Source organism: Calonectris borealis, chromosome 10 (genome assembly GCF_964195595.1).
Source record: "Calonectris borealis chromosome 10, bCalBor7.hap1.2, whole genome shotgun sequence".
NCBI lineage: Eukaryota > Metazoa > Chordata > Aves > Procellariiformes > Procellariidae > Calonectris > Calonectris borealis.
In genome coordinates, this window is record NC_134321.1 from 13,957,548 (window position 1) to 13,971,042 (window position 13,495).

At 58.4% G+C, this 13,495-nt stretch overlaps 2 protein-coding genes across 3 annotated transcripts; one reads left to right on the plus strand and one right to left on the minus strand.

The window, feature by feature from the left end:
• Window positions 1-4,979: 4,979 nt before the first annotated feature.
• Window positions 4,980-6,570, plus strand: H1-10 (H1.10 linker histone). The gene has a single exon (XM_075158935.1). It carries the CDS (start codon window positions 5,108-5,110, stop codon window positions 5,771-5,773), a length of 666 nt encoding a protein of 221 aa, XP_075015036.1. The 5' UTR covers window positions 4,980-5,107; the 3' UTR covers window positions 5,774-6,570.
• A 3,260-nt stretch (window positions 6,571-9,830) lies between these two features.
• On the minus strand, window positions 9,831-12,249 carry LOC142086215 (histone H2A). Of its 2 annotated transcripts, none has more exons than XM_075158938.1 (3): window positions 12,217-12,249; window positions 11,691-12,133; window positions 9,831-9,946 (listed from the first exon to the last, which is right to left on the minus strand). In XM_075158938.1, the coding sequence occupies exons 2-3, from the start codon at window positions 12,065-12,067 to the stop codon at window positions 9,904-9,906; spliced, it is 420 nt and encodes a 139-aa protein (XP_075015039.1). In that variant the 5' UTR covers window positions 12,068-12,133; window positions 12,217-12,249; the 3' UTR covers window positions 9,831-9,903. The 2 variants fall into 2 exon arrangements, with proteins under 2 accessions (XP_075015039.1, XP_075015038.1); XM_075158937.1 differs by lacking the exon at window positions 9,831-9,946 and adding an exon at window positions 10,677-11,038.
• Between the last annotated feature and the right edge of the window lie 1,246 nt (window positions 12,250-13,495).

Genomic DNA, 13,495 nt, shown 5'->3' on the forward strand with positions numbered 1-13,495 from the left:
CATATATATAGGAAGAGAATTGTGAGTGTTAACAGCTCAGTATATATCTATATATAGTGAGAGAATGTGTGTGTGTGTGACAACAGCAGTCTCTATATGTAGAGCGCATATATGTGTATATGCATATATATGTACACATATAGCAAGACAGAGGAGTATCATGTGTGAAAACAGCTCACTAAGTATATACATACGTATGCATATATATGGAGAGAGAATAGTGTGGTTTTGTGTAAACAGTATGTGCTCTAATTATATATGTATAGAGAATGAGAACTATGTGTGTGGACAATCTCTCTGTGTGTATATATATGTATATAAGCATCTATATATTCAAATATATAGCAAGAGAGCATAGTGTGTGAGAGAACAGGTCTTGCTATCTCTACTTATGCATATACATACAGAGAGAGAATATATTGAGATATGTGCATATATGCATATATTTATGCACGCCAGAGATTATACATGGTGGGGGAAGAGTGATAGAAAATGTGTTTGTGTGCATGAATCGCTCTCGCTCGTTTTGTTATGTATATATGTCTAAATATACAGATATAGCAAGAGAGAGAATGTGTGTGAACAGCTCACTCATATATGTTTCTATGCAGAGAGAGTATACTGTGCATGCATTTCTGTGTAAACAGTGCTCTCTAAGTAGAGACATAGATATGCAATTTTCTATAGGGGGTTAGTGTGTGTCTGAAAAGTGCGCTTTCTCTCTCTCTCTCTCTATGTATATATATGTCTGTGCATATTGAGAGAGCGAGAGAAGTGCGTGTGTATGTGTCAGACAAAGCAGATATCTCTCCCAGTATATATGTGTATATGTGTACATCTGTGTATGCATGTGTGTAGTGAGACCATTGTTTGTGTTTGAACAGCTCTCTCCCCCTTTCTCTATGTAAGTATATGTGTGTGTATATATATATACACAGTGACAGAATTCTGTGTGTGAACATCTCAATTTCCCTCTCTGTATATATGTATATATGTGCATATATATACATATCGCTCAAGAGAGAGAGAAGAGTGTGTGTGAGAGAGAACAGGTCTATCTTTTCTTATATATTTATATATGCATTTTTTTTATATAGTGAGAGAAGTGTGTGTGTGAACAGCTTTGTGTGTGTGTGTATATGTTTATAACTATGTATGCATATATGCCTATATATGTATATTTATATATATCAGGAGAGAATTGTGTGTGTGTGTGGACAGCTCGCTCTCTCCCGCTAAGTACACATGTATGTATAAATATGTACTGAGAGAATTAATTATGTGTATTTGAGAACAGCGCGCTCTCTCTCTATATATATACACACATATACAGTATATATATACACACACATATATGGGGAGAGTGGGGTGAGAGTGTGTGTGTGTGTGTGTGTGTGAGAGAAAACAGGTCTCTGTATATATATATAAGTATATATGTGTGTGTATATATATAGCGCAAGAGACTTTGTGTGAACAGCTCTCTCCCCCTAAGTATATGTATGTATATACATGTAGTGAGCGAATTACTTGTGTGAGCAGCTCTTCCCCTGTATATAAACATGTGTATATATGTGTGTGTAGCAAGAGAATTGTGTGTGAACAGCTCTCTCCCTAAATCTATATATGTAGTTCATTACATGTGTGAACTCTGCATATATAGAGTATATATGCATATATATGTATACATACAGCAAGAGAAAGGAGTATCGTGTGTGTGAGAACAGCTCAGTCTATAAATATATATGCATATATATGGAGAGAAAAATAGCGTGTGCTTGTGTAAGCAGCACTTTAATTATATATGTATATATGCATATATAGAGAATTATGTGGAACAGTCTCTGTATATATGTAGGTATACATGTATGCATGTATCTATGCATAAATGTATAAAACGAGAGAGAATACTGTATGTATTTGTGTGTCAACAGCTAAGTATAGATGTATATATGCAATTTTACATATTGAGGGGGTAGTATGTGTCTGTGTGTGAAATATCACATGCTCACGCTCTGAGCATGTGTGTATATATATATAATGTGTGTGTGCATACAGAGAGAGGAGTGTGCACGAAAGAGAACAGGTCTCTTGCCCCCATAGAGGTATATATGCATGCGTGTGTGTGTATATAGTGGACTATTGTTTGTGTTTGAACAGCATGCACTCGCTCTCTCTCATCCCTCCCATTTCTATATATGCCTATTATGCATATAGGCATATTAGTGACAGAGAACTGCGTGTGAACCTTTCACATTCTCTCTGTATATATGTATATATGCATATATATATATATACCGAGACAGAAGTGTGAGAAGTGTGTCCCTGTATATGTTTATAAATATGTATGCATATATGCCTATATATGAGTGTATATATAGCAAGAGTAATTGTGTGAGAACAGCTCAATCTCTCGGTATATGTGTATATATGCATATGCAGAGCATGTGAGAGAGAGAGAAGTGTGTGTGTATGTGTGAACAGCTCTCTTTATATATGTATATGAGAGAGAGAGAGACGTGTATGTGAACAAGACTCGCTCTCTGTCTCTCTATAAGTATATATGTGCATATAGGGAGAGAATGTGTGTGTGTGTTGGGGCTATTTTCTCCCATTCTCTGTGCATCTCTCCCTCTCCGAGCAGCACACGTGCACACGCAGCCTCCCTCCATATATTTTATTCAAATATTTATATCTTCATATATTTATACGTGTGTGCTGTTTCCTACCGCCTCTTTGGGGGGATGGAGAGGAGCACCCACACAGACACCCCAGCCGCGCGGCGTCTGTGGGTGGGTGGCTGCACGCGCTCGCCGCCACACAGCCCTGCGGGGGTCACTGCACCGCCCGGCCTCGCCCTCCCACCCCCACCCACCCACATATATTTTGTTTAAATATTTATATGTTTATGTCAATATTTTAAAAATATATACCTAGGTGTTTATGTGTATGTGTGCACTTAAAATTTCTTTTAAATTTACATACAGCTATTACAATAAATAATCACTATTATATATTACATATATATAATACACGACATGCACACTCCCCCTATACAACCATATATATAGCCAGCTTAGCTGTAAGTTTCCATTTGGTTACAGCATTAGATCTACACATGTAGACACTTACATGTTTGCATGTTCCACACATGCTCACGTATCTATACATTACACATCCTAACCACCCTGCCCCCATTGCACCCGTGCAGGCAGGGCGGTGGGTGCCACATCCCGGGGGTGAGCGTGCGATGCTGCCCGCCCCGGGGCCGAGGGGTTCCGATTGGGGGGTCCCGGGGCCGCGCCCCCCCCACACACACCCAGGCCCCCTGTCCTCTGTCCGGGCCGACGCCCCCCTCCTCCTGCCCGAGCGCCTCGCATGTCCCAGAGGCCGGACGCAACTCATCACAGGGGTGCCCGGCCACGGCTGCTATGGGGGGGGGCAGAGCCCCGCTGTTGGGGGGGGCTCTCTCCTCGGCGTGGGGAGGGGGCGAGACAGGGCACCCCGCTGCAGGACGGGGGGTACACGACCGGGCAGGATCCGGTCCCGGCAAGGGGAGTGCCCGGCGGGCAGCCCCAGGGACCCCCACCACCGCGGGCAGCAGGGGCTTGTCCCCTCCGGCGGCGGGGGGCCCAGGCGAGGGAAATGGCGGAGAGGAGCCGGGGGATGGGGAGAGGAGGAGGAGGAGGAGGAGGAGGAGGAGGAGGAGGAAGGGGAGGCGGCGGGGCTGTGCGGGCTCGGCGCGGCGTGCGTGGGCAGGGGGCGGGGTGCGAGAGTGTGTGCGGGCGTGTACGTGTGCCTGTGCATGTGTGTGCGTGTGCATGTGTGTGTGCGGGTGTAGGGCTGCGTGTACGCCTGTGCACATCCCTGTGCGTCTGTCCCGGCACACGCCTGCGGGCCCCGGCGGGCACCACGCGTGTGCCGGCTGCGGGGATGCCCCTGCGCACTCACACCCCCGGCCCACCCACGGTGGGGGCACACGGACCCCACTCCCAGGTGTGGGGGGAGAGGGGCCCCGCCAGGCCCGGCCCCGTGGCTCTGCAAGGGGGGCGTTGTGCACACTCCCCCCCCCGGGAAGCCTCGTTCCCCCGGTGGGATTTGGTGGGGTGGGGTGTATTTGGGGGGGTTCATAGCACGCCTGCTGCCCCCCCCAGCCCATGCAGAGCTGCGGCCTGCAGCGGGGCTAGAAGCCGCCCCCTCCCCGCGGCGCGCAGGGCTGCGGGACCGGCAGCGATCACCCCTCCCCCACACGCACTGTGCCAAGCCGGGGGACCCCCCAGCCCCCCCACCGCCAGCCCACCTGGACCCGCCGCGCTGCCCGCATCCTCCGCTGCGGGGCGATGCCCGCCGGCGGGGGGGGAGGGGAGCACATCGGACACGCAGGGTTCCCCCCTCGGGGGCCCCGTCCGGGCGGCCGCGGGGGTGGGGGTCGGTGGGGGGGCGGCCCCCGTCGCCGGGGCGGGGACCCCCGGCCTCGGCGCGGCGTCTCCGCGCTGCTGCCGGCGGCCGCGGGAGGGCGTCGCCTGTGTTAGTTCCCTCCGGAGAACCCGGGGCCAGCGCCGCCGCCACCGCCCCCCGCCGCCCGCCGCCTCTCCCCCCCCGCGGCGGCCCCTCTTGGGCGGCGGGCAGCGGCGGCGCCGATGCGCGGGGGGGCCGCCGCGGCGCCCCAGCCGCCGCCGCACCGGGCGCCCCCCTCCTCGCTCCCTCCACCGCGCCGGGCGCGCCCCCGAAATCGCGGCGGGGGGCGGCGGGCGGCGCGCGGCGGGGGGCGGGGGGGCGGCGGCGGGCTGGGGGGCGGCGGGGCGCGGGGCGCGGGGCGGGCGGGGCGGCGCGGGGGGCCCCGGCGGCGACGCGGGAGCCCCGCGAAAGGGCCCCAAGAAGCACAAGTTGGAGCTGGCGCCGGACCAGGCTGTTGTTGTTCTCAACGTGGTCCGCCCCGCGCCCATATAAAGGGCGGCGGCGGCGCCCGCCCCACCAGAGCGCGGCGGCGGCGGCGCGGAGCCGAGCGGAGCGGAGCCAGACAGCAGCGCGCCGCGCCGGGCCTCCGCCACGCCGCGGCTGCCCCTGCCCGCCCTCGCCTCCGTCCTGCGGCCCGCGCCCCCGCGGCACCATGTCGGTGGAGCTGGAAGAAGCCGATCTGCCCCTGACCGAGGCGGAGGAGGTGCCGCTCGCCCCGGAGAAGAAAGCGGCCGCTAAGAAGGCGAAAGGCGGCGGCGGCGGCGGCTCCTCGTTGTCGCCGTCGAAGAAGAAGAAGAACAACAAGAAGAAGAACCAGCCGGGCAAATACAGCCAGCTGGTGGTGGAGACGATCCGCAAGCTGGGCGAGCGCAATGGCTCCTCACTGGCCAAGATTTACAACGAGGCCAAGAAGGTGGCCTGGTTCGACCAGCAGAACGGCAGGACCTATCTGAAGTACTCCATCAAGGCCCTGGTGCAGAACGACACGCTGCTCCAGGTCAAGGGCACCGGCGCCAACGGCTCCTTCAAGCTCAACAGGAAGAAGCTGGAAGGCGGCGGCGACGGGGGCGCGGGCAGCAGCGCCCACAAGTCCCACAAGAAGGCGACGGCCTCCACGTCCCGGCGGGCGGAGAAAAAGCCGGCGGCCAAGAGTAAGAAGCCCGAGAAGAAATCCCACAAGAAGGGAGCCGGCGGCGCGGCGGCGAAGAAGGACAAGGGCAAAGCCAAGAAGGCCACCAAGAAGGGAGCCGCGTCCCCCGGGGGCAAGAAGGTGAAGAAGTCCGCAAAGCCCAAGGCACTCAAGAGCAGGAAGGCATGAGAGCGGGGCGCAGGGAGCCCCCCGCCGCCCCCCGGACTGTGAGCCCCGCGGCACAGACTGCTCTGAGGACGGACCCCAGGGGACCCGCTTTGTCTTTGTGTTGCTGACTCGGCTCCGCAGCCGCCGCCGTGCGCGGTGAGCGGGGCTGCGGCTGCCCCAGCCCCTCTTCCCTTTCTCCGACGCCTTATTTTTTCCGTCCCCCACCCCACCCCGCGGCTTCTCCCCGATCGCGCCCTTTTGTTTTCGGCCGTGCCCCTCCCCGCGTGTAGACGGTTCCCGACACCCCCCCCCCCCCGCAGTCTCCCCGGTGCTCCACAGGGTTTTTTCCCGCCCGGTTTCCATAGCAGCCATTTTGCGGCGGCGCCCCCGCTGCCCCCCGCGCCACGTGGGCCGGCTCCCGCCGCCCGGGCCCGCTCCGCGCCCCCGCCCCGCCCCTCCCGCCGGGCGCACCGTGCCTGCTCGCAGCGATTTCGAAAAGCCACGGCGCCCCCTATTGGCTCCCGGCCCCCGGCGCCATGGCAACGGCCCGTTGGGCGCCAATTGGCTACCGCGGCGTCGGGGCGCTCTTAAAGGGCCGGCGCTCGCGGGCGGCCGCCCGCCCCCTGGCGGGAACAGCCCGCGAGGGCCCTCGGGCCGCCGGTTCAGGTCGCATCTCCAATGGCCTTTAATTTTTTTTTTAATCGGTTTTGGGTTGGTTTCGGTTATTTCTTTTGGGAGGGTGGGTTTTTTGTTTGTGGTTTTTTTTTTGTTTTTTCTTTTCATTTATCGTCGTTTCAAATAAATTGTTAAAAAACGTCGAGCTGTCGTGTGCTCCCTGGAGGCGCCGGGGAGCGGGCGGGGGGGCCGGCCGTGCTACCTTGGTCCCCGCGGAGGAGAGGGCGGCCCCGCTGCCCGGAGGCCGTCCAGATGTTGATGCGCCAGAGGGGCCCCGGGGGGCTGCGGCGCGGCTGCCGCCTGCGGGGGGGGGGGGGGCGGGGGCGGGGAGCTGCGCCGCGCCTAGCGGGAAGGGCAGGAGGAGAGGATTCCCCTGCCATGGGGGCTGGGGAGGGGAGCGGTCCCCGCGCAGCTGCACTCGGCTGGGCTCCCTGAACGTCAGGGGTATGCTGGCTGCGGTGAAGGGGTAGCCTCGGTGGGTCCCTCACAGCATAGACGCCCCCACACTCCAGTCGGCATCTGGCCTCCTATAGCACCCAGGGCACACCCCCACCTACATCCCTTGCTTTGCGCCCCAGCTGCAGGGAGCCTTTCCCGCAGGAGCTGGGGTTCCCGCTGTGCGCACATCTGCAGGCATGAGTGATGGCACAGGGCAGGCGCTGGGAGCAGAGGCCCATCGCACACCCCCCTGAGCCACCCCTCGCCTCCATGGCTGTGCCTATTTATAGCTCGCACCAGCAAGGTTGCATAAAGCCCTGCCAGGGATCTGGGCCATCTTGTTCTGCCTGGCTGCGGGAGCACAGGGCAAGGGATGAGCCCGCAGCTCCACACTCATCACCCACCGCACACCGGGGACCCCCGGCTCATACCGGGGTGGCAGGAGAGGGAGGGGAAAGGTGCCTGACCCGCGTGTTTGCTTTCTGCAGCAGGGAAGGGAGCAGGGCAGGCAGGGTGGGAGGGGGTGCTGCAGTTGCAGGGTACCTCACAGGTCGGCTGTGGTTGAGCCCACAGGCCGGTCTGGCTGTCACCCCAGCCATCAGTAACAGCCTCACACCGCGGTCCCGCTCAGCTGCCTCCGCCCACGAGGGAGGAGAGTACCAAGCAGGAGCATCACCCCAGAGCTGCTGCCAGCCCCGCCGGGTGCTGTACCCAGAGCATCAAGAGGCCTCCGGTGCCTGGGGAGCACAGCACAGATCAGCCCAATCCACAAGGAGGGGACAGAGGGACAGCAGCCAGCCAGTGCCCAGGGACAGCCACAACCCCAGGCGACAGCAGGGCCCTTAGGCACACCCGGGAGAGGAGCAGCCCCTTCCTCCCAGTCCCTCTGCCCCTTGGAGCACAAGCAGGGAGAAGGGAAGCAAATTTTACTCCCTGAAGAAAGGTCCATCAGTTAAATTCAGCAAGAGAAGCCAGCTGTGCTCCTGGAAGAGACCAGCAATGTTCTGCTTCTGGGAACCTGCAGCCTCCCTCCACGTCTACGTTTAGGACAGGCAGCTGCCAGGTCAGGCCAGCCACCGTCCCGCCGCCCATGCAAGTCCCACACCAAGCTGGAGCACCTCCAGCGACCTCGGGTACCAGGAGAGAGCTGCTGCATTCCAGCACCGATCTGCAGTTGTCTCCTTAGTCAATAGATGACACTGCAGGTTTTGAAGGCCCAGCAGAGGGAAGGCAGCAGGGTGAGCCCTCGCCTCTTGGTCAGAGGGGTTGGCAGCATCTTACCTCACAGGCTGAGACTGACGGGAGCTGTGATGCCAGAGCATCCCCAAGTGAGCTCCTATGGGTGCTGCCAGCCACAAGGGCCAGGCTCTGGAGAGAAACCCACACCCCGAGGACTTCCAAGGTCCAGTGACCCCAGTCTCATCACCCAGACAAATACAGCCAGTCCCAGAGCTGAGGTACAGCTGGTGGAGACGCCACTGCACATGGCAAGATGCACAGCAGCCTCCTCCAGACAGCTTCAGTTCCAGGTCTGTGCTTATGTCACCTTCAGGTGCCCAAGAGGAGGCAGGGGAAGAGCCCTGCAGCCCCCCTGCCCTCTCCTCAAGAGAAGCAAAGACCGACAGACACCCTTTCAGGCTTGCGTGACCTCTGGGAAGCCTCTACTCAGCCAAGTCCTTCACATTTTATGAGCGCAACTGCTCTGATGCTATGAAGCATTCAGAAAAGCCAGGACCAGCAACACTGCTCCAAAAAGCCACAAGACCCATCTCTGGAGCTGCAGGCTTGAAGGTGACAAAGTCCATTCCAGCTTTCTAATAGACCAAGACATCAACTCTCCCGGTCACAACAACGTTCAGATGCAAAGTTTAGGAGGTGATAAAGGCCAAGCACTTTAGCAACGCTTGGCAAGGCAGACAGGATTTCCCTTGGTGTGCCTTGCCACAGCCCAGCTTTCCCAGCTGGTCTGTCACATGGCTGGCAGAGAAAGTTCAGAACCCAGCTGGAGCTCAGCGTCGAGGGCACTACGTGTGCCACCAGCTCCTAGTTATAGCTGTAGGCGTCACCCCGCCAGCCCGGGCAAAGCCACGCAACAGCCAGGGTGGCTACAGAGCTACTCAGCCCCGGGTGTGCAGTGCAGCAGCCCGACCCGTCCCTGTTCCCTGCCCCAGGGCACCCCCAACTGCTAAATATTTGTTTCTGCCTTTTGTTCTGGACAGCATGTTTGGCAGGGCAGAAGGCAGCACACTGCCCTGTAGAGACCAGCCCAGCAGCTCCAGTCCTGCCCTACACCTTCCATAGCCCAGCACGGACCTTGCCAGCACCCAACTCTGACCGCACTGGAAGTTGTCTAAGCTTCCCACAACCCTTCCTCCCCAAAACCCAAGTAGGGAGCAACTCTGGCTTGCACACCAGACACCAGGACAGCGAACTGGGAGATGTCCAAAGGGAGAGGGTGTCAGAGTAAGAAGCCCCGTATCTCCAGGCCTCCTCCCTCCCCATCAGGATCAGCTTTTCCCATTTGACCTCCAGAAGCCTATCTCTGCCTACTTGCCTGCGAGGTCTCCCAGAGGGTCCTGGGGCAGCCCACCAGGTGGGGAAAGCACCTCCAACACCCGGGGAGGGTTCTGGGTCCAGCCTCACTCCTCCTCTGCTGCTCCCAGCCCAGGGACAGCTCAGGCTTCCTGGCACTGGTGACAGAGCGACTGGGCAACATGGCATTTCTGCAGCAGGGAGACCAGCCGGAGAAGGATTTAATCTGCTCCCAGGGGTAGGAAAAGGCTACTTGTCTGAGTGAAGGGCAAGCAGCACCAGTGCTAGCCAGAGCTGGTGTTTTACTAGTCCTTCTCCACATGGAGAAAACCAAGCCCAGGCACCAAGCTGCCACCAGAGAGCCTGCTCCTGCAGACCACTGCCAGATTCAGTAGGTTTGGCGAGGTGACAAGACACAGCACATTTGACAGCATTCAACAGGGAACCAGTTTAATCAGATATTGGGTTTGCACCATTCTTTTCAGTAGCACAAGTTCTGCATTTTTCTAAGAAATACAAAGCACTCTCGGGTTGTACAGAACGCTGGTCCTGGAGAAAACAAGAGGGAGAAAACAAGACACTCTGATACAGACACGTCAACCACTGCACTCGGCAGCAGAAGGGAAACCCTCGTCCCCACCTTGCCGACAGTAACGGTCACTTTACAGGAGGAAGAGAGATCCCAGGGGGTCCGTGCTGCAGCAGCGGGGCTATGGCCAGGTGCCCCCCACCCACCCGAGGTCAGGGTACCCCAGCGTAACCGCAGGACACGTCCGCACCCCCATTAACATGACACTAATGAACACACCGCTTCCACATTCCACAACGGAGTGAAAAACCCCTTCATAAAACCAGTTGACAAAGCATCCAGGTTCATCTACTCTAGATTAATAATAAACTCAGAGCCAGGGTAAATCACTTCATCCACAAGATTAACAGCTGATTCAATAGATTGAACACATGCTACTTGCAGCACATAAATAGAAGTTGCTCTTTTTTTTTTTTTTTTACTTAAAAAACATGTTATGAAGGTCTACGGTCCGATTGCCTAGACACTGCCGCATGCACACGACTATCGGCCTCCACAGAAGCGGGCTGCTCTGGGCAGCGAGGAAAGCTGTCTCTGCATCAGCTATTCCAGGTGTCACGGGACAGCTAGCCTGCCCCCATGCTCGCACATTATCCACACAGCCATTAAATAAATACAGTACCAGCTAAGAGTAGGTTTTAATACAAACTCTAGGGTTGTTTTTAAAAAGAAATATCAATCCATAGAGGGTTACAGTTAACAGATATCATCATCACTTTATTTCTCAGAACCAGAAATAGTGTTGAACAAACAAACAAAAAAGACACAGCATGTCATTTCCAGAAGTGCAACCAGGGCACGGGGTAGCTCTGAGCGACACGAAGGGCTTCTGCAGCCGGGAGAGGAGGGGAGCCATAGCAGAAGATGGCAGCTCCCGCTCCCGGCGGGCGCCTGACCTTGCGACGCTCTCCGAAGGGATTTGTCACTGCACCCTCCACCCCACCCCGCTAGCAGGACCCACAGCATGTGGGACCACCGCATCCCCCAGCGCCCACCGAGCCAGGGAGCTGCGGGAAGGTGACTTTGCAGGGACGTACCCCAAAATAAGAGACCTTAAAATAAATAGGACCAGAGCTTCTTTACAGTAGGCAATGCACTAGCTTTACCATGAACAAAACTAAGACTAACAGTCACTTCTTGCCAAGAGAGAAACTTCTTCTCCTTTTCACATTTTCCAGCCCCCTGCCCTCCCCGCTGCAGTGCGGCTGGGATGGCATTGCTGGGAGGGGGGGCGCAGCAGCAGCCAGTCCCATCCTCATGCCTGGGCGAGCAGGGCCAGCTGGGGGGCCCTGCACAGCCCCAGGGCTGGCAGAGGGGAGAGGCAGCCGGGGGTGCCCGTGTCCATCCCCACGCCAGCCAAACAATCCTCAGCAGCTACCAGCAGCTCTGCACTGTGACCCAACCATATGGCTCCAGATGCCACCCCCGCCAACAGCTGTTATCCAGCTGTCTCCTCCAAAAACACTTCTTCCAGAGGGAAGAGGGGCAGGGTGGGGGCACAAGCAGGGCCTGACCTCACCCATGCTCCCCCAGCACCCCACCGCAGCCCAGGCTGGGGGGTTAGCGGAGGGCTGGCAGGGTGCTGCCAGGGCTTACCACCCAGCCCGGGCTGGGGGGCAGGAAGGGGACCCTCAGCCCCACTGGGAAGGGAGGTGGGGCAGTGGTGAGGACGGGGCCGGGAGGGGGGACGGGGGCAGCGCTCACTTCTTAGAGCTCTGCGTCTTCTTGGGCAGCAGCACGGCCTGGATGTTGGGCAGGACGCCGCCCTGGGCGATGGTCACGCCGCCCAGCAGCTTGTTGAGCTCCTCGTCGTTGCGGATAGCGAGCTGCAGGTGCCGCGGGATGATGCGCGTCTTCTTGTTGTCGCGGGCCGCGTTGCCCGCCAGCTCCAGGATCTCGGCCGAGAGGTACTCCAGCACTGCCGCCAGGTACACCGGCGCCCCGGCGCCCACCCGCTCCGCGTAGTTACCCTTCCGCAGCAGCCGGTGCACCCGGCCCACGGGGAACTGCAGCCCGGCCCGCGACGAGCGCGACTTGGCCTTGGCCCGCGCCTTGCCGCCGGACTTCCCCCGGCCCGACATGGCCGGCAGGCAGCGGCCCCTCGCCGCCGCCTCCCAAGAAGCGCCGCGCACAGACGGTCCCGGCGCCTGCAGGGAGATAAACGCCGTTACACCGCGCCGCTGGGCCGGGGCCCCGCCGTCCCCGCCCGCCGCTGCCGCGCCTCCCTTACCCGCAGCCGCCGCCGCTCCGCCCTGCGCGCCGCCCGCCGCCGCACTGCCAGGGCCGCCGCCGCCGCGCCGCGGATATGCCTGCCCGCCCCACCGCCCGCCTCTTCCCATTGGTTATCGCCGCGGCCGCCGCGGTGCTGATTGGTCGCCGCGTCGATCCCTGATTTGCATAGGGCTCGCAGCGCCCCGGCTCTGCCGCGGGGCCGGCGCCGAGGGCAGCGCCCGGCGGGGAGCGACCCGGGTCTGCCCCTTGCTCCGGGGAGGGTCCCGGCTCCCTACCGGCCAAGCCCGGCCGCAGCCAGGGCTCCCCCACACCCCGGTAGCTGCTTCCTGGCTGCGCCGGGGCCGAGAGGGGGCGGGGTTTGGCCGGAGCCCCCGTGAGTGTCCCGGCAGTGCTGCTCCTCACCGGCTGCCGCTTTTGCCTTGCCCAAACCCATAGTCCCCTCCCTGGCCAGCGGGACGCCTCTCCTGGGAGGGTGCCAGGGCCTGCGGGCAGGAGGGGATGCTCCGGGGGCGGGGGAGCAAGCACTGCCCCCCTGCCAGAGTATCATGCATCAAAGGGGAAAGTTGCTCCCAAGCCAGCTTTTGGGGACAGGTTGCGCCAGGTTGAGCGCGGTCATCTCCTCTCCATGTAGGAGCAACCGCTTGCAAACGGCGTTGGGTGAGCAGCCAGGCTCCAGTTGAAAGGTGGTGTAGTTCAGCAATAACACCTCCTCGTTAAACCCTCAGGGTAGGTTTTTTTTTTTGTGATAGTGCTGCTGGTGCTCACAGCCTGGAGGGAGATAATCTGTACCCAGCCTCTTTGCATCACCCCTGCCTCCCCAAGGGAAGGATTATGTTCCCCAGAGCAGGGAAAGGTGAGCGTCCCCCACTCATGCTCAGCATCTTCACTCCCTCCACAGCAACTGGAGACCTGAAATGAATTTGAGATGAGCCAGTGACCTTTGGAAAAGCCTGATCTGCGGTTAGCACTGACCAGGCCAGGGCAGCTGACCTGCTCGCCGTGGAGGAGCGATGGCCGGGCAGGGAGAGAAACATCCCTTGTGGCTCCTGCAAGGACAAGCACTGAGGTGACAGCCCCAGTGCCTGAAGACCTGTTTGTTCTGCCAGGAGCTGCTAATGCAGCGACTCTCTTGCCTCAAGTCATTGTGGGAGCGATGAGGAGCCAGCTAGCAACAGGTTTTCTGGCTGGAAATCCTGATCCCACCCCAGCTTCCCATAAACCAGGAGACCTTCTGGGCTCAGCCACCTCTGAGGCACATGAGGGATTCAGACACAGAT